Here is a 19,245-nt window from a genome sequence, read left to right as displayed (position 1 = left end):
CTAACCAGAGATTCCTAGGCTGCCATCATCTCAGGTCAACATTATTGTCCAGAAATTTTAGATCCATCTGAGGCATTTAGGTTTAAGCTATCATTTACCATACACACTGGTATTCAACTTATAATAACTATTACTGTGATGACAAAAAATATTACTTGTAGATATATAATATTGAAGGTATAAAGTCCTTGCATCATACTGTTCAACGTATGATTTCCCTTCATAAATAGTGACAATTCTTCTGTGCAGATTCAAGTGGAGGAGCTACCAGTTTTCTTTGGCCTTCATATTTGCTGTTGAGGAGATCAACAGGAACACTCACATTTTACCCAACACATCTCTAGGATTTGATCTATATCACGTCCCAAGCAATCAATGGCATATTCTCCAGGAACCTTTTATTTGCCTCACAGGAACTGGACGATACTTTCCAAATTACACATGTAGAGGACCAAAGAAGGCTGCTGCTTTACTTACAGGAACCTCATGGGCAGCCTCTGCACATATTGGGAGACTGCTCAATCTCTACAAGTATCCACAGGTGAGGGACTTGGCTGTGAGGAAAAAAGAAACCAGTATTATACTGCAGACATTTCATTTCAGGTGTTTTCAAATGTAAAGACGTGCTGCTTTGAATCATCCATCTATCAAAGCAAATAAATCAGGCATTTGGTTATATAGCCTCATATACTTTGCTTGAGATAAAACAGAATGGGATGGAGCCAATACTGGTTGCTTCAAAAATTCTGTCTTTGAGTAATTCTATAAAGTTTTTCAAAAAGAAAACAAAAGTTTAAAACATCATGAGTAGCAGTTAGTCTATACCCATCCAAAGTATCACCTCAGGTCTTAAATTGTGTTCTATGTCAATATTTTAACTTATGTTTCCTATTTCCTTCAGCTTGCTTTTGGACCATTTGACACTATGCTAAGTGACAGAGCCCAGTTCACTTCTCTCTACCAGACAGCACCCAAGGACACATCTCTGTCACAAGGCATTTCCATTTTGATGGTTCATTTCAGCTGGACTTGGGTGGGACTAATTCTCATAGATGACCACAATGGGGCTGAGATTCTCTCAGACCTGAGACGAGAGATGGACAATTACAGAGTGTGCATAGCTTTTGTAGAAATGATTCAGGACAACTTGATTTCCTCCAATGAATTTTCCAGAACAACTTACCTGAAGATCCTGAAATCATCCTCAAATGTGATTTTCATTTACGGTGACACTGAATCATTACATGGTATAATCATAAATACAGGGATACGTTTAATGAATGGGAAAGTTTGGATCATGAGGTCTCAATGGGATTCAACCACTGATTTTGAGTTGTTCATATTTGATTCATTCCACGGGAGTCTCATTTTTGCACATCACCGTGCTGAGATTTCTAATTTTAGGAAGTTTGTCCAGGCATACAACCCTTCCAAATACCCAGAAGATGGTTATCTTGCTGTTATGTGGAACACATACTTCAATTGTCCTTTTTCTGGACCTGAGTGTAAAATTCTGAGTAGCTGTCTACCCAATGCCTCCTTGGATATGTTGCCTAAAAATGTTTGGGAAATGGATATGAGTCCAGAGAGTTACAACTTATATAATTCTGTGTATGCTGTGGCTCACAGTCTCCATGAGATGACACTCCAAAAAGTACAAATTCAGTGCCATCAAGCCGGGGAGGCAAATTCCTTCCCTTCGGAGGTAATTTCTCTTCCTGTATCTTTTTATCAATGTTTGTATACCTGTATATTTTGTCGACATTTTAGCCCAGTGACATACTGAGGTTTTACAAAAGCACACATTACATGATTGTACATTGTGGCAGGTTTTGCAAAAAAGCACCTGAGAAACTGTTCATAATTTCACATATAGAAGTGATTGCAGACACATGTCATTGTTCATGAGAATGGGTGGCAATAACAAGGTTTAAATGTATGTCATTATATACTTTGTGCTACATTTAACCTCAGATTCTTCCCATGATATAATTCTCAATTGAAACCTCATTATCTCTAAATACATTACAGAACAGAAATAGGAGAACTATATCCTTAATGGTCAAATGCTATTATATCCTTATGGTTAAAATCTGAAGCTATGGTTATGTCTCCTAAGTGACCATTTTTATTACATTTAGGACATAAACAACACAATTTACAAACTGCAAGTTTGAATATATTACTTAAATATTTGGATGCAGCCAGTACTTGAAATTGTGGGTATTTGCTTAAATTCACATTCATCACTTTATTTATTTGCTTGTTATTGTATGCTTGTGTGCATCAATTCTTCCTTTTGAAACTAACTTGTGGTGATATTTTATTTGTGCTCTGACAAATAAAGTTCACCTGGGGAATCAATGGAAAAAGCCAGCTAGTGTGCTAAGCGTAGAGGTCAGGCAGCTGTAGCACATGTCTTTAATCCTAGCATTTGGGAGGCAGGGATTCATCTGGTTCTCTGTGAGTTAAAAGCCATGCTGGGAAGAGATCCAGGGGTGGTGGTACATGCCTTTAATCCCAGCACTAGTTAACCATGGAGGTCTGTAGGTCTGTACAGAGAGACTGGAAGTAAAAGAGCTGGGTGGAGAGAGGAAGTAAGATGGCAAGGCAAAGAAGGGTATATAGGTGTGAGGATACAGGAAGTATCTCTTTTGGGCTGAGGATTTCCTAGTGGTAAGAACTGGTGGCTGACTCATTCTGTTCCTCTGACCTCTCAGCTTTCTCTCCAATAACTGGCTCCAGGGTTTTTTTTTTTATTATTAATAAGACCATTTAGGAATTTGTGTTACACTAACTGTCTAGAAACATTTTCACTATATTCATATTTGGTCTTCATCCATTAAAAGGTTGATAGCTTAGTATAGCTAGCAAATGATGGCAGGGTTTTAGGACAATGAAACCCATTGCTCCACTGGGTTCTGTTGAACCTTTCCGGGAAGAAATTCATCATCAAATTCTGCATCTCTTTTAGCTTCACCCTTTTCTCAAGAATATCCATTTCAAAAATGGTGCTGGAGACCTTGTGGTTTTGGATTCACAAAGGGAATTAGAGGCAGAATATGATATTCTCAACTTCTGGAATTTTCCAGATGGTCTTAGAAAAAAGATGAAATTTGGAACATTTTCTCCAAAAGCTCCACATGGCCAAGAACTATGTTTGTCTGACTATATGATACAGTGGGCCACAGGATTTACAGAGGTGGGCTGGATCTTATCTCATTGTTTTGCTCTCTATTTCAATAGACATTTGTTTGTGGATTTAATGATGGTTGGTTCCTTACTTAGTGCCCATATGTACCAACAAAACTATTTTATATGAGAAAGTATTTGTAGCCTTATTCTGAGAAATGGGGTTGTTTATTTTTCCATACTTTATTTTCTTTATGTACTTATTTCCAATGATAAATACAGTGTCTATTTATTAGGATTACATTACTAACATGAAACCACCTGACAAGACTACTAGTTTGACTGCCGAATTTGGAAATATCAGTGTGTGGTCATTTTGCTTTCAGGTACCTGGTAATGCACAGTAGCATGGAGTGCACTTGTGCATGGTTTAATTACATGTTTTGATGCTGAAAAATGGAAGCAATATATTAAACAACCAAAAATAAAACTGAAAAAAAAAACCAGGCAGTCATAGACTTTATTGAGTCACACTTGGTATGAGCAGTTCATAATGATTCAGGAATTCACTGACAAGAGCCTGAAAAAGTGAGACATGTTGTGTCTTCAGTCAGGAAGTAGATTGATATGAACACTACTCTTTTTATCCCTTTTTGTTTTTCTTTCAGTCCTTAGCAACAACAACCAATGAAATATTACATATAGACTAGTTCATATGTTCTTTCTGAATCCTGTCAACCTGACAAATGTTAGCTAAGCATCACCATTGAGAAACAAAGCTGCTCACTCCAGCTATCAAGAAGTACACAGTAGGATCAGTATATCATTACACTTGCCCATTTAGACATGTACTCTATGACCTAACTACTTATTTTGCCTTATCTCTTATATTTTCAAAATTGTTCAGATTTCTGTTGTCTTTAGATCATTGTTTGAACATGTTGAAATTAGAAACAATGCATCAAAACAGAAAACCTTCAAATAATAAATGTAAACCTTCCCATATCATTGTTCTATATTGAAAAATATCATTTTTATTATTTTAAAACTATACACTCATGAATATTTTCCATTCTATATTTAATTCTCAGCTTCCTCGCTCTGTGTGCAGTGAGAGCTGTGTTCCTGGATTCAGAAAATCCCCCCAGGAGGGCAAGGCTGCCTGCTGCTATGATTGTACTCCTTGTCCAGACAATGAGATTTCCAATGAGACAGGTAAGTGTCAGACTCACTGGGATATTTCCTGCCTCTCCACATTGTTTTGCAATGTCTAAGCAGATGAACAAGTTCTGTGAAGTAACAGCTGAGATAAGTCCTCCGATTCTTTCAGTTAGATGTAAAATATTGTAGTTCACTTTTTCTTTTAGCAATTTGCATGGTTATCTGGACATTGAAACTCAAACTTCATGTATTGTTGATTCACTACAGCCATTGTTTCTTCCACAGTTAAGCTTTACCCATCACAGAGCAGACTGTTTTATTTCACCATGGCATTTAACACACACACACACACACACACACACACACACACACATCCATCACACACACACAGTATAAATTACTGACTTTTCTTTTATTTAAAAGCATATTTAGTTCATAATAGTTAGCACACATTGAAGGGTTGGTTTCTTATGGCCCTTAGCTGGATAATTTCAGTCATGATTCTACGTTCATCATGAGTGATCAGAAACGTCATATTTGATTTACCTCTGTACATATTTAAAATTTTTTATTTCATATTTTTCATTTTGTTTTATCTGTGAATGTTTTGTCTGCATGCATGTATGTACACATGTACTTGCTTAGTGGACATCAAAGTTAGAAGAGGGCATCAGATCTCCTGGTGGTGGAGGCACAGATATTCTGGTGGTGGAGGCACAGATAGCATTTCCTTCCATGTGAATTTTCACAACTGAAACTAGGTCCTCCTTAAGAGTAACAGTATCTTGAACCACAGAACCATTTATCTACCTGTATCTTGTTGATTTCCAGTAGAAATAACATTCCATATCCCCTTAATGAGTATCTTTTCTTCCCTGTTTTCCTCCAACCCAATCAAACTATGTAACTTCCATGGTGAGGGATAGCCTTCAGTACCATATGCATTAAAGATCTTAAACATGTTGTAGACAAATATATATCCATTTGGGAAGTATGGTAAAATCTTATTATGAGAATCTTACATCGACACACAATTTTTTAAATTAATAGAAGCTATGTGGCATAATTTGAATGTAGTTTGTATCTCCTCAGTTATAATTTGATTATTATGTGTGATAAGTACTCATTAACTCATTTTATAAAAAAAGACTCTATTTTCTATAAGAAGTTAATGGAATCCTTATTAAACATAGAAGATGAAAATTATGAAAGAATGTGTTGTGACAACTAGTTGAAATGACACATTACCACTTCCATTAATGGCAGTGTTGTGAATAGCAAGGCATATGTGGACACCCTTGTTCTTAGAACAAGACAGGACACTGAATTTGACGGATCCTCCTTTCCAGTCAAAGGTGGACATAGTAGAGGAACCTAATGTCAAAATATGTCCAAGAAACAGAACATAGGCATGAGACAATTGAAACAGTGAAAGTGAGGAGCACACACAGACACAATGTTGACTATAGAAAGAAAATCAAAGAGGATTCCTCAACCTTAACACTTATGTCTAATGAGATTTTTCATGTATCAACAGAAAAGTTTTGAGTAACATAATGATTTTCCTGAACATTCAGATGTTTTAACTTTGCTTCATATAGATAGAAACTTTCAATTTTTTGGTTTCTTTAGTTTGCCTAATTTCAAACTGCATATTGAGACTGGCTACACTTCCCATCGAAGATTTAATGTGCATATAGGTTCTTTGAGCACATTTGTGCCATAGTAAGTTCATGCACATGGTAATTATATTCATTGAAGGAAACTCAAAACAGCAATATGAAATTCCCAATCCCACATGGTTGCAGATTAAGTAGACACATTGAAATATTTTTAGTAAGAAAGAAGAAACTAAAACATAAATGCTAAATATTTCAAAAACAGTGAATGCTATAACTCAAACCACATTGAATAAAGTGGGTGTATATTAAAAATTATGTTTAAATATTGATTAAATATTTGTCATGACTTATTTACTCTGTGCTTTCACTAAAGAATATGTGAAGCATTTATTTGTTGTGCACATGAATCATTTATGTTCTGTTAGAAACTAATAGGTGTAAACACACAGGATATAGTAGAGACAGAGTGCCTTGATAGTGAAAGGGTAGCAAGAAGGCACATATGGAATAAACAGCAAACAAAATGCTGATCATGGAATGAAAGATTCTGTAGGCAATATCAAAATGATGAATTCCATACATTTTTTAATCAGAATTTTCAACCAAAATTAAATTTCAAATTCCACTTTGCAAAACTATGCACATTTTATGAGAAATATGAAATAGAAATATTTAATGAAAATATAGGAAAAAATATATTGAATTCCTGATGAAACTCACAAATTATTGTGGTGATATATTGTGTATCAAATGAAGTATGCCTGAGGATCAGAACAGAGCTAGCCACTAGATTAAACATAGAGGTCAAGTAGAGTGGCACACACATTCAATCCTAGCACTTGCAAGGCATCGATCTGTCTGGATCTCTGTGAGTTAAAAGCCACCCTGGATTACATGAGATTGATTCATTCCAGGAGAGAAACAGAACCAGCCAGTAATAGTCACATACCTTTAATCACAGCTCTTAAGATCTCATGCATGTTGCTACCAATACTTGGAAAGCACACATAGCTTTAATCACAGCACTAGGAATTAAGTAATATGGCTTGGCAGAGAAAAGTATATGAGGTGTGAGGAGACAGGGACTAAGAGCCTTTCCACCTAGGTCCTTGTGACTGAGGACACAGAGGAAAACAGTCAGAAGATTCATGGAGTTGGTGAGTTGAGACATGGCATTGGCTTTTCCTTTGTCTCTCTGATCTTTCAGCATTTACCACAATATCTGGCTCCAGATTTTTTTATACTTATACAATTTAGAAATTCAAGCAAGAAAGCATAAGTAGTAAAGAATCAAAAATTATTCCATGGCATATTAAAAATAAAATAAGTATTTTATGTCTTCAATTAAATAGATATTTTCTCCCTGGAAATGATTAAACAGTTTCTCAAAGGAAGTTTTTCCATCTTTCAGGAATCTAATAATTCTCATTCCCACAAGTACAGTCAGAGAAATGAACACAATGAAGAATTAAATCAGTTCTATAGGAATAGTTAACCTGAATCTGATGACTGAGAACAACATTACAAGAAAGATATTTCAAAGCACATATTCCTTATAATGAACTCACTTGACAGAGTCACACAAGGGAATTCAGAAGGAGGTGATCATATGATCAAGTTAGGTTTATGCAGTTTAATTCAATAGTTTATGACAACATAAATGAATAGAAATATAAATTATGACTTAATTGAATTATATTAAGTATAACAATGAAAAGTATACACTTGTTCACATTATGTCCAATGAAGATAGGCAATATTGATCTGGAATGACTGATTAGAGAGCATTTAGTAATTATCACTATTGAGCACTGATTTACTTGAGTCTGGAACAACAGAGGAAATGTGGGCAAATGCCAGAGAGTTGGTGCTATGAATTGGCTAGAGATAAAAGGGGAAAATGAGCAGAGACTCATAATAACTTTAATTCCTGAGTAGATATGGATCATTGTGTGAAATGTCCAGAAAGTCATTATGCAAACACAGAGAAGAACCACTGTCTCCAGAAAGCAGTGTCATTTCTGTCCCATGAAGATCCTTTGGGGATGGCCCTCACCTGCTTGGCCCTGGGCTTCTCTGCACTCACTGCTGGTGTTCTTGTTGTTTTTGTGAAGTACCACCACACTCCCATTGTCAAGGCCAATAACCAGACCCTCACTTACATCCTGCTCATCACTCTGATCTTCTGTTTTCTCTGTCCATTACTCTTCATTGGCCATCCCAACACAGCCACCTGTATCCTGCAGCAGAGTACATTTGCAGTTCTGTTCACCGTGGCTCTCTCCACAGTCTTGGCCAAAACTATTACTGTGGTTCTGGCTTTCAAAGTCACAGTTCCAGGCAGACTGACAAGGTGGCTAATAATATCAAAGACTCCTAACTTCATCATTCCTGTCTGCACCCTCTTCCAAATTGTGCTCTGTGGAATTTGGCTGGGCACCTCTCCTCCCTTTATTGATTCAGATGCTTATGCAGAATATGGACTCCTAATTATTCTATGCAACAAGGGTTCCACTATTGCCTTCCATTCTGTCCTGGCATACCTCTACTGCATGGCACTTGGGAGCTACACTGTTGCTTACCTGTCTAGGAACCTGCCTGACACATTCAATGAAGCCAAGTTCATCACTTTCAGCATGTTGGTGTTCTTCAGTGTGTGGGTCACCTTCCTCCCTGTCTACCACAGCACCAAGGGGAAACTCATGGTGGCCATGGAAGTCTTCTCTATCCTGGCGTCCAGTGCAGGCCTCCTGGGTTGCATCTTTCTCCCCAAGTGCTATATTATTTTGTTAAGACCACATAGGAATGTGCTTTCTCATGTCAGGAACAAAGCATATTCTAGAGGAAAAGTGAATCTTACAGCTTAGCCTGTGTTCTCTTAATTATATGAAATTCTTCAAGCCTGTTGAACACTAATGCAATTGTCAAAGATAATATAGAAATTTAATATTATATATATGTACATATATATATTTAATTCATTGATGAAAGTCATCTTTATTTTCTCATCTCCTATTATTTACACATTTGTTTATATTAGAGACTGACTTCTAATTTGGATGTCTTCAAGCCTGTTTAGTACCAATACAGTTGTCAGAGATCATATCGCAATTGAAGATTTTCTGTTTGTTGGTTTCATTTATTGGTGAAATACATCCTTTTTCTCCCATCTTCTAATATTTTTGCGTATTCCTCTAAATTAGTATGCTTATTTCAATAAAATTAATTATCTCTCTCAATTAATATCAAAGAAGAAATGAATGGGATATGTCTCTATTCTTCACCTCTTGAACATTGTATGACTTTACCATCATAGTCCCAAATGTTTTCATACATATCCATGTGTTTTTGAAGCACTTGAAATGTTTCCTGGATTCATCATGCTTACATTTTATGTATGCTTTTGCTATGAACAAAGGCACATTTAAAAAAAATGAATATGATATCACATGAATATATTACTATCAAATATTTACATAATGAGATGCAAATTAGAATAGCGTAAAGAAAAAATTATTTCTTAATTATAATGCAAAGTAAAGTCAGATATCAGTTAATCAGATACATACCCAAACAATCAATTACATGAAGCTTTTTTAAATCTGTGATTTGAAAAGCCCTTCTGTAACCACTTCTGTACAACCTGTGCTCGTATCTATCTTTGGCAAGAGATATCTAAAACGGTTTGTGTGCTCAGTCATCCTCAATTCTTCTGTTTTGAAAAATTGTTCTATATTTTTTTCAACTGAAACTGTTTATTGTATAACATCTACACATTTATGAGTACTCATTTCACCATATTGTATGAACATTCCATAAAAGATATGACATTTTTAGGAACAGAATATCTGACTCTTCTAATTTCTTTTGTAATATATATTTCCATAAATTTCTAAGACATTATGTGCTGTGTGCCTTGTATTATGTCATTTGTCTGTAATCAGTTTTTTATAGTTCACAAGTTGTATACTTTTAATAATAAAGTAGAGGATAAATTATGTCAATCACTATAGTAAAACTGAAAATAAGCCAGATTCTAATTTTGAGAATAGGTTTATCAGGGTGATTCTTAAAATACATTTTTGTACAATACTTTTTGATCATGGTTGTCCTCCCTCATCTCCTCCCAGATCCTCCTTAATAGCTCACCCACTCAACCTAATGATTTTGTTTCCTCTCTATTTAGAAAACAAACAGGAAAGAAATCCAACAAAACAAAACAAAAAACAAAGAAACAACAACAAAACAATGTGAAGTATGTAGAATACATGGAAATGAAGACACATACAAATATACACACACACACAAAATACTCCATAAATTTACACACAGGTGTATATACAGACTGCAACATAATCTATTGTAATAGATGTTGGGGGGTAACTAAGCAACATCTTCTTTGACTTTAGGTCGACTCCATGAAATGGAAAATATATCTGATATTGTTTTCATGTGTCAAAGCACCTTAAGCAAGACAGCTCAATGACCTGGAGTAAAACCAAATACTACAGTCTATTAAAGGAACACAGCAATAAAATGAATACTAATGACATTCTGCAATGTATCAGTGCCTTCCTCAACTGTTGTCAAAGTAGCTTCCTTCTCATGCAGAGCCAATATAGAGACCCACATGGAGATATTATGCTGAGAGTGGTACCAAGAGAACAAGGTAGATGCACACATGAACTCACAAAGTCTGAGGCAACATGCACAGGACCTGCACCAGTCTGTACCAGATGAGTTTCTAGAGCTGAAATGGGAAGCATTCATATTCCTCTAATACTAACCCTGTAGTTATGTCCAATTGCTAGCCAATTGCAAATTAAAGTCTAGTTGTCTGTAATAGAGTCTCACAAAGGCAACAAAATCTTCTTTTAAGTATAGGCTGCAAATGTAGCACTAGATTGCCAAGAGAAAACAAGCTCAATGATGTTGTAGTGTCATAATGTCCTCTCAGGGCTTTCCAATTTTTCTCTTTTATTTTATAATATGTATTTTGTATATGCATTTTGGCTTCTAGATAAGTGGTTTTATGAAATTCCTGCAAGTGTGAACAAGTGGGGTTTCTGGGTCTACATTGGTTTTTATTTTTTTATTTTTTTAATGTGTGTTCTTGGGCAATTTTCCTCTTGTGTGGTAGTTTTGTACTATTTTTGGTGTGGTATTTTTTGTTTCATATGCTGCTATATTATATTTTATCTTATTTGCTTAGAAGCCTGATTGTTTTCTTTATTTTTTCATTTTTTTAATGAAGAAATTTTCTACTCATCCTACATACTAACCACAAATCCCATCTCCTTCCACCACCAACCCTCCCTCTCAAGCCACCCCCCATTCCCACCTCCTCCATATTAACATCTCCCATGGGGAGTAAGCAGAGCCCTGAACACTGAGCCTAGGCAGGTCCAGGCCCTCCCTGCCTCACCAAGGCTGTGCAGTGTGCCACAATACAGGCACTGAGCTCCCAAAGCCTGTCCATGCACCAGGGATGGAACCTAATCGCCATGACAGGGTGTCCCCCAAACAGTTGGAGCTAAGCAACTCTCTCCCATATCCAGAGGGCCTAGCCCAGTCCAATGAGGGCTCCACTCACTAGTCCACAGTTCAGGGGTCTCTACCAGTGTAGAAGGTCATCTCTGCACATATTCCCATCATGATCTCATTGTCCCCTCCCTGACAAATTCCTTCTCTCTCCCATTGACTGGATTTCTGGAGCTCAGCCTGGCACCCAGCCATGGATCCCTTCATCAGCCTCCATTAGTCACCGGATAAAGGCTCTATGATGAGAGTTAGGGTATTCACTAGACTGGTCACCAGAATAGACCAGTCCAGGCACCCCCTCGATCACTGCCAGCAGTCCAAGGTGTGGTCATGGTCATCTCTCTGGATTCCTGAGAGCTTCCCTGGCACCCTTCCTCTTCCCACTCCCATGATGTTTTCATCTATCACTGTAGCAGGAATCTTAAAAAGTCTTATTAATAAAATCAAACCTGAGGCCAGTTATTGTTGTGAATGCTGAAAGATCAGAGAAGCATAACAAGCCACAGCTTCCTCACCTCGCCAGTTCCTCAGCTGGTTTTGTTTCCTCAGACTGCAAGCTTCTGAGTCCTCATCCAGAATGGATCTCAGCTGAACTGTGATACTCCAAAGCCTGAATGCATAAGCAGCCAAATGCTTCTAGTTTCTGGTCCTCACGCCTTATATATCTTTCTACTTTCTACCATCACTCCCTGGGATTAAAGGCTGGGTTTCTGGGATAAAGGCATGTGTCACCAGGCCTAGCTATTTCTGAAGTGGCCTTGAACTCAGAGATCTGGCTAGCTCTGCCTCCCAAGTGCTGTGATTGAAAGGGTGCACCACCACCGCCCAACTTCTGCTATGGCTTGTTCTGACCCATTTTCTAGACACGATTTCTGGCTTTTTTCTAGTGGCTGCCTGTTCTTTGACCCCAGATAAATTTATTAGGGTACACAATATTGTGGGGAACACAATACCAGCACATTTCCCCCTTTCTGTCTAAAATTTAAAAAAGGTTATAACTAATACAAGAAAAATCATATCCAATAAGTATATACAATATACACAGTCAAGAATTACATTAACGATGTCTAATCCATTAACATTTCACAGATTCAGGTGAAAAACTCCATTATGTATAACAATGTCCAGTCCACTAACATTTGATAAACTAAGACAAAAAATTGTCATTACTTATCCTATTTAAAACAAATAATTTTGGAGACCAACCCACAGCTCCTGTCCACCCTGGAACTCCCATCTGGACCAGAGGTGAGTGCCTGGGGATGTAGTCAGAGAGGCAACTGCCCTTGGGTAACACCGCTGGACACAGGCCATCCTAGGAGGACATGCCCAATTTGGCCCCAGTTTCTGGCTAATCAGCAGGCCCTGCGGGAAGGTTCCCCTTTCAAAGACTGCAGGCAGACACTGCAGTCTCCACACCCTGACCCCACACCCATCTGCTGGAGACCCCAGCCACTACCTGAGAATCAGAGACCAGCCCCCAGCTTCCATCCTGCCCTCGAACTGCCTTCAGGACCAGAGACCAGAGAAACTCCCATCTGGACAAGAGGAGCTCCCATCTGGACAAAATAAGGAGACCCCAGGGACTTCCTGAGATTCAGAGTCCAGCCCCCCGGCTTCTATGCAGATAGCACTCTCATCTGGACCACAGCTCCCATCTGGCCCAGAGCTTCCATCTGGACCAGAGAGAGGCTCCCTAAATCTGTCAGCTCTCTCTGGACCAAGTACACTGATAAGACCAAGAAGGAACCCAAGAGGAGATGGGCAGACGCCAAGGCAGAAGTACACACAACAAAATAAAGAGCAATACAGCATCACCAGAACTTAGCCCTTCTCCAACACCTAGACCTGAACATCAAGGAATGGAAGAAGAAGAAGAAAACAACCTTAAGAGTAAGATCATGAAGAGGCTAGAAGCCTTATATAGAAGAAATCAAAAATAAAGTGGAGGAACAGACAAACAAAACATGGGAAGAATGCTATATAAAACTAGAGGAAAGGACAATTAAAGCAGAAGAAAACTATAAGTCCCTGGAAGAAAATAATGAAAAAGCAAGGGAAACAGTCCAAGACTTGAAGAAAGAAATAGAAAAAATGAAGAAGACACTAGCCAAAGGAATGCTGGAAATAGAAAATCTGAGTAAACAAACAGGAACTATAGAGGCAAGTATAACCAACAAAATGCAAGAAATGGAAGAGAGGATCTCTGGTGTTGATGATACAGTAGAAGAAACAGATTCATCAGTCAAAGAAAACACTAAAACCAACAAAGTCATGACCCAAAATGTACAAGAAATTTGGGACACCATGAAAAGAACAAACCTACAAATAATAGGGATAGAGGAAGGAGAAGAATACCAACTCAAAGGCACCAAAAATATATTTAACAAGATCATAGAAGAAAACTTCTGCAACTTAAAGTAGGAAATGCCTATGAAGCCTATAGAACACCAAACAGACTAGACCCCCCCAAAAAGTCACCTTGCCACATAATAATTAAACAACAAAACATACAGAATAAAGAAAGAATATTAAGGGCAGCAAAGGAAAAAGGCCAAGTGACTTATAAAGGCAAACCCATCAGAATAACACCCGATTTCTCAATGGAGACTTAGAAAGCCAGAAGGACCTGGACAGATATAATGCAGACACTAAGAGACCATGGATGCCATCCTAGACTAATATATCCAGCAAAACTTTCAATCATCATAGATGGAGTGAACAAGACCTTCAAAGACAAAACCAGATTTAAACAATACTTATCCACAAATCCAGCCCTCCAGAAAGCACTAGAAGGAAATTTCCAACCAAAGGAAGGCAGACACACCCATGAAAACACAGGCAATAGATAACACCACAGCAGTAAAACCCAAAGACGAGAAGTACACACACTTTCACCAAAAAATAAAAATAACAACAGGAACGAACAACCACTGGTCATTGATATCCCTTAATATCAATGGACTTAATTCACCTATAAAAAGACACAGACTAACAGAATGGATATGAAACAGTACCCATCTTTCTGCTGCATATAAGAAATATACCTCAAATTCAAAGACAGACAGCTCCTAAGAATAAAAGGCTGGGAAAAGATTTCCAGTAGAATGGTCTTAAGAAGCAAGCTGGTGTAGCCATCCTAATATCCAGCAAAAGAGACTTAAAACTAAAATCAACCAAAAGAGATGATGAAGGACATTACATACTCAGCACAGGAAAGATCCACCAAGATGAAGTCTCAATTCTGAACATTTATGCCCCAAACACAAGGGCATCCACATATGTAAAAGAAACATTACTAAAGCTTAAATCACATATAAAACCCCACACATTAATAGTGGGAGACTTCAACACCCCACTTTCACCTCTGGACAGATCGGCCAAATTGAAACTTAACAGAGACATAATGGACTTAACTGATGTTATGGCTCAAATGGACTTAATTGATATCTACAGAACATTACACCAAACAAAAAAGAATATACCTGCTTCTCAGCACCCCATGGAACCCTCTCTAAAATCGACCACATACTTGGCCACAAAGCAAATCTCAAAAGATACAAAACAATTGGAATAACCTCTTGTGTTCTGTCAGACCACCATGGTTTAAAGTTAGATTTCAACAACAGAAAAAACTACAGAAATCCCACAATCTCATGGAAACTGAATAATGTTCAACTGAATCACCAATGGGTTAAGGAAGAAATAATGAAATTAAAGACTTCCTAGAGATCAATGAAAATGAATACACCACATACCCAAACTTATGGGATACTATGAAAGCAGTGCTAAGAGGGAAATTCATAGCACTGAATGCCCACATAAAGAAGCTGGAGAAATCTCACGCTAGTGACTTGACAGCACATCTAAAAGCCATTGAACAGGAAGAAGCAAAGTCTCCCAGGAGGAACAGATGCCAGGAAATTATCAAATTGAGAGCTGAAATCAATAAAATAGAAATAAAGAGAACAATACAAAGGATTAATGAAACAAAGAGTTGGATCTTTGAGAAGATCAACAAGATAGACAAGCCCTTATCCAAACTAACCAAAAGACAGAGAGAGAGCATCCAAATTAACAAAATCAGAAATGAAAAGGGGGACATAACAATTGACAATGAGGAAATCCAGAGAATCATCAGGTCGTACTTCAAAAACCTCTACTCCACAAAAATGGAAAATCTAAAAGAAATGGAAAATTTTCTGGGTAGGTACCACATACCTAAGTTAAATCAAGACCAGATAAACCAATTAAATAGTCCAATAACCCCTAAGGATTTAGAATCAGTCATTAAAAGTATCCCAACCAAAAAAAGCCCAGGACAAGATGGTTTCAGTGCAGAATTCTACCAGATCTTCAAAGAAGACTTATTACCAATACTCTTTAAATTATTCCACACAATAGAAGCAGAAGGAATATTACCAAACTCCTTTTATGAGGCTACAATTACCCTCATTCCCAAACCAAACACAGATGCAACAAAGAGAACTACAGACCGATCTCCCTCATGAACACTGATGCAAAAATACTCAATACAATTCTGGCAAACAGACTCCAATCAAAACAATTATCCACCATGATCAAGTAGGCTTCATCCCAGGGATGCAAGGGTGGTTCAAAGTACGAAAGTCCATCAATTTAATACACCATATAAACAAACTCAAAGAAAAAAAAAACCACATGATCATTTCACTAGAGACAGAAAAGGCACTTGACAAAATCCAACACCCCTTCATGATAAAGGTCTTGGAGCATTTATGAAAACAGGGAACATACCTAAACATAATAAAGGCAATCTACACCAAGCCAACTGCCAACATCAAATTAATGGAGAGAAACTCAAAGCAATACCACTAAAATCAGGAACAAGGCAAGGCTGTACCCTCTACCCATACTTATTCAATAGAGTACTTGAAGTTCTAGCTTGAGCTATAAGACAACATAAAGAGATTAAGGAGATAAAAATTGGAAAGGAAGAAGTCAAGCTCTCCCTATTTGCAGATGACATGTTAGTATACATGAGTGACCCCAACAATTCAACCAAGGAACTGATACAGCTAATAAAAACCTTCAGCAACATAGCAGGATACAAGATCAACTCAAAAAAATCAGTAGCCCTCCTATATACAATAGACAAATAGGCTGAGAAGGAATTCAGAGATACAACACCTTAAACAATAGCCACAAATGATATAAAATACCTTGAGGTTACTCTAACTAAGCATGTGAAGGACCTATATGACAAGAACTTTAAGTCCCTGAAAAAAGAAATTGAAAAAGATGTTAGAAAATGTAAAGATCTCCCATGCTCATGGATAGGCAGGATTAACATAGTGAAAATGGTGATCTTACCAAAAGCAATCTACAGATTCACCGCATTTCCCATCAAATTACCGACACAATTCTTCACAGATCTGGAAAGAATAATACTCAACTTCATATGGAAAAACAAAAAACCCAGGATAGCCAAAAGCATCCTGTACAATAAATCAACTTCTGGAGGCATCACGATCCCCAACCTCAATGTCTACTCTAGAGCTACCATAATAAAAACAGCTTGGTACTGGCATAAAACCGACATGTGGACCAATGGAATCGAATTGAAGATCCTGACATTAACCCGCACATCTATGAACATATAATTTTTGACAAAGAAGCCAAAAATGTACAATGGAAAAAAGAAATGATCTTCAACAATTGGTGTTGGCATAACTGGATATCAATGTGTAGAAGGCTGCAAATAGATCCCTATCTGTCACCATGCACAAAACTTAAGTCCAAGTGGATCAAAGACCTCAACATAAATACAGTTACTCTGAACCTGATAGAAGAGAAATTAGGAAGTACTCTTGAAGGCATTGGCACTAGAGATCACTTTCTAAATATAACACCAATAGCACAGACACTAAGAGAAACAATCAATCAATGGGACCTGTTGAAACTGAGAAGCTTTTGTAGAGCAAAGGACATGGTCAACAAGACAAAGCGACATCCTATAGAATGGGAAAAGGTCTTCACCAACCCCACATCTGACAGAGGGCTGATATCCAGAATATATAAAGAACTCAAGAAATTAGACATCAAAATGCCCAACACTCTATTTAAGAAATGGGCTATAGAACTAAATAGAGAATTCTCCACAGAGGAAGTTCAAATGGCTTAAAGACATTTCAGGAATTGCTCAACATCCCTAATTATCAGGAAAAGGCCAATCAAAATGACTCTGAGATGCCACCTTACACCTGTCAGAGTGTCTAAGATCAAATACACAGAAGACAGGTTATGCTGGAGGTGATCTGGTGCAAGGGGAACTCTCCTCCATTGCTCATGGGAATGCAAGCTTGTACATCCACTTTGGAAATCAATATGGCACTTCCTTAGAAAATTGGGAATCCATCTCCCCCAAAACCCAGTTGTAGCACTCTTGGGCATATACCCAAGGAATGCTCAACAATACCACAAGGGCATTTGCTCTGCTATGTTCATATCAGCATTGTTTCTTATATCCAGAACCTTGAAACCACCTAGATGCCCTTCAACTGAAGAATGGATAAAGAAAATATGGTACATATGCACAAGGGAGTACTACTCAGCAGAGAAAAACTATGATATCATGAGGTTTGCAGGCAAATGGATGGATCTAGAAAACATCATCCTGAATGAGGTAACCCAGACTCAGAAGGACAAACATGGTATGTATTCACACAGAGGAGGATACTAGATGTAAAACAAAGATGACTAGACTGCTACACAACTCCAGGGAAGCTACCTAGAAAATAGGATCCTAGGAAAGACCCAGAGATCACCCAATGACAGAGAAATGGATGAGATCTACATGAATAATAGGATAAATGGGTAGATCATTGAATCTACTCTAAAAAGAGAAAAAGCATGTAGTTAGTTAAGCATTTGGTTGGTTAAGCGTTCAGGCCTTGGAGCAACACAGTTCAGCTGAGAGCCTTTGGGATGAGGACACAGAAGTTTCCAGTCTGATGAAACAAGACCAGCTGAGGGACTGGCAAGGTGAGGAAACTACAACTTGTTCTGTGTCTCTGATCTTCCAGCAATCACCCAATAACTGGCCTCGGGTTTGAGTTTTATTAACAAGTACCTTTAAGATTCATGCTACATCTGGTGCCCAACATTCATGGTACAAATTCATGAAAAAGCCTCTTGCCTGTGGCCTTGTGGGCCCAGCTCATGCCCGAGCTACACTCAGCCGGTTATGGTGGAGCACGCCGGTAGGATTTACTGAAGAAGACAGAGGCAGGAGGATCCTGAATTTGAGGCCAGCCTAGGAGGCTTGCTAAGGAGAAGCTACGGCCGGCTGGGGACTAGCTACAAATGGTGGCAGTGGGACCATGGAGGCAGTGACAGCTGCTCTGAGTTGTAGGCTGCTTTTCATCATGTTGGTGACTGTGGTGATACTGCTACCTGGAACAAAGAATTTACTGCTGCTTGTTCAGAGAAGAATTGCCAGGACCAGCATATTACAAGAAAGCATTGGCAAAGGTCAGTTTGGAAAAGGTTGGCAAGAGAAAGGGTGGGGAGAAATTGCTGTGAAGATTTTCTCTTCTAGGGAAGAACGTTCATGGTTCCAAAAGACAGACAGACATGAGACTGTGATTTCTCCAAACCACAGAGGAGGCACAAAAAAAAAAAGAAAGAAAAAAGAAAAATCTAAAGGAACCATGATCATGCCTAATAGTGACTCTGAAATCTTCAAAAGGATGATGGGCCTCCACAATGATGATGCCACATGGACTATGGTAAAGCCTTTAACACCATG

The 19,245-nt window shown here is 38.0% G+C and overlaps 1 protein-coding gene across 1 annotated transcript; it reads left to right on the top strand.

Annotated features, from left to right (window-relative positions):
- Nucleotides 1-249: 249 nt before the first annotated feature.
- LOC118575529 (vomeronasal type-2 receptor 116-like) lies at nt 250-8,782 on the top strand (the record flags this gene model as incomplete). Its single annotated transcript, XM_036176036.1, has 5 exons — nt 250-541; nt 902-1,705; nt 2,975-3,202; nt 4,224-4,347; nt 7,854-8,782. Coding segments are annotated over 5 exons (2,377 nt in total), but the record flags the coding sequence as incomplete, so codon positions are not given.
- Between the last annotated feature and the right edge of the window lie 10,463 nt (nt 8,783-19,245).

The sequence above is a fragment of the Onychomys torridus genome, unplaced genomic scaffold, assembly GCF_903995425.1.
Source record: "Onychomys torridus unplaced genomic scaffold, mOncTor1.1, whole genome shotgun sequence".
Lineage (NCBI taxonomy): Eukaryota > Metazoa > Chordata > Mammalia > Rodentia > Cricetidae > Onychomys > Onychomys torridus.
The sequence above is the reverse complement of the archived record's forward strand: the minus strand, read 5'-3'. Positions and strand labels throughout refer to the sequence as shown.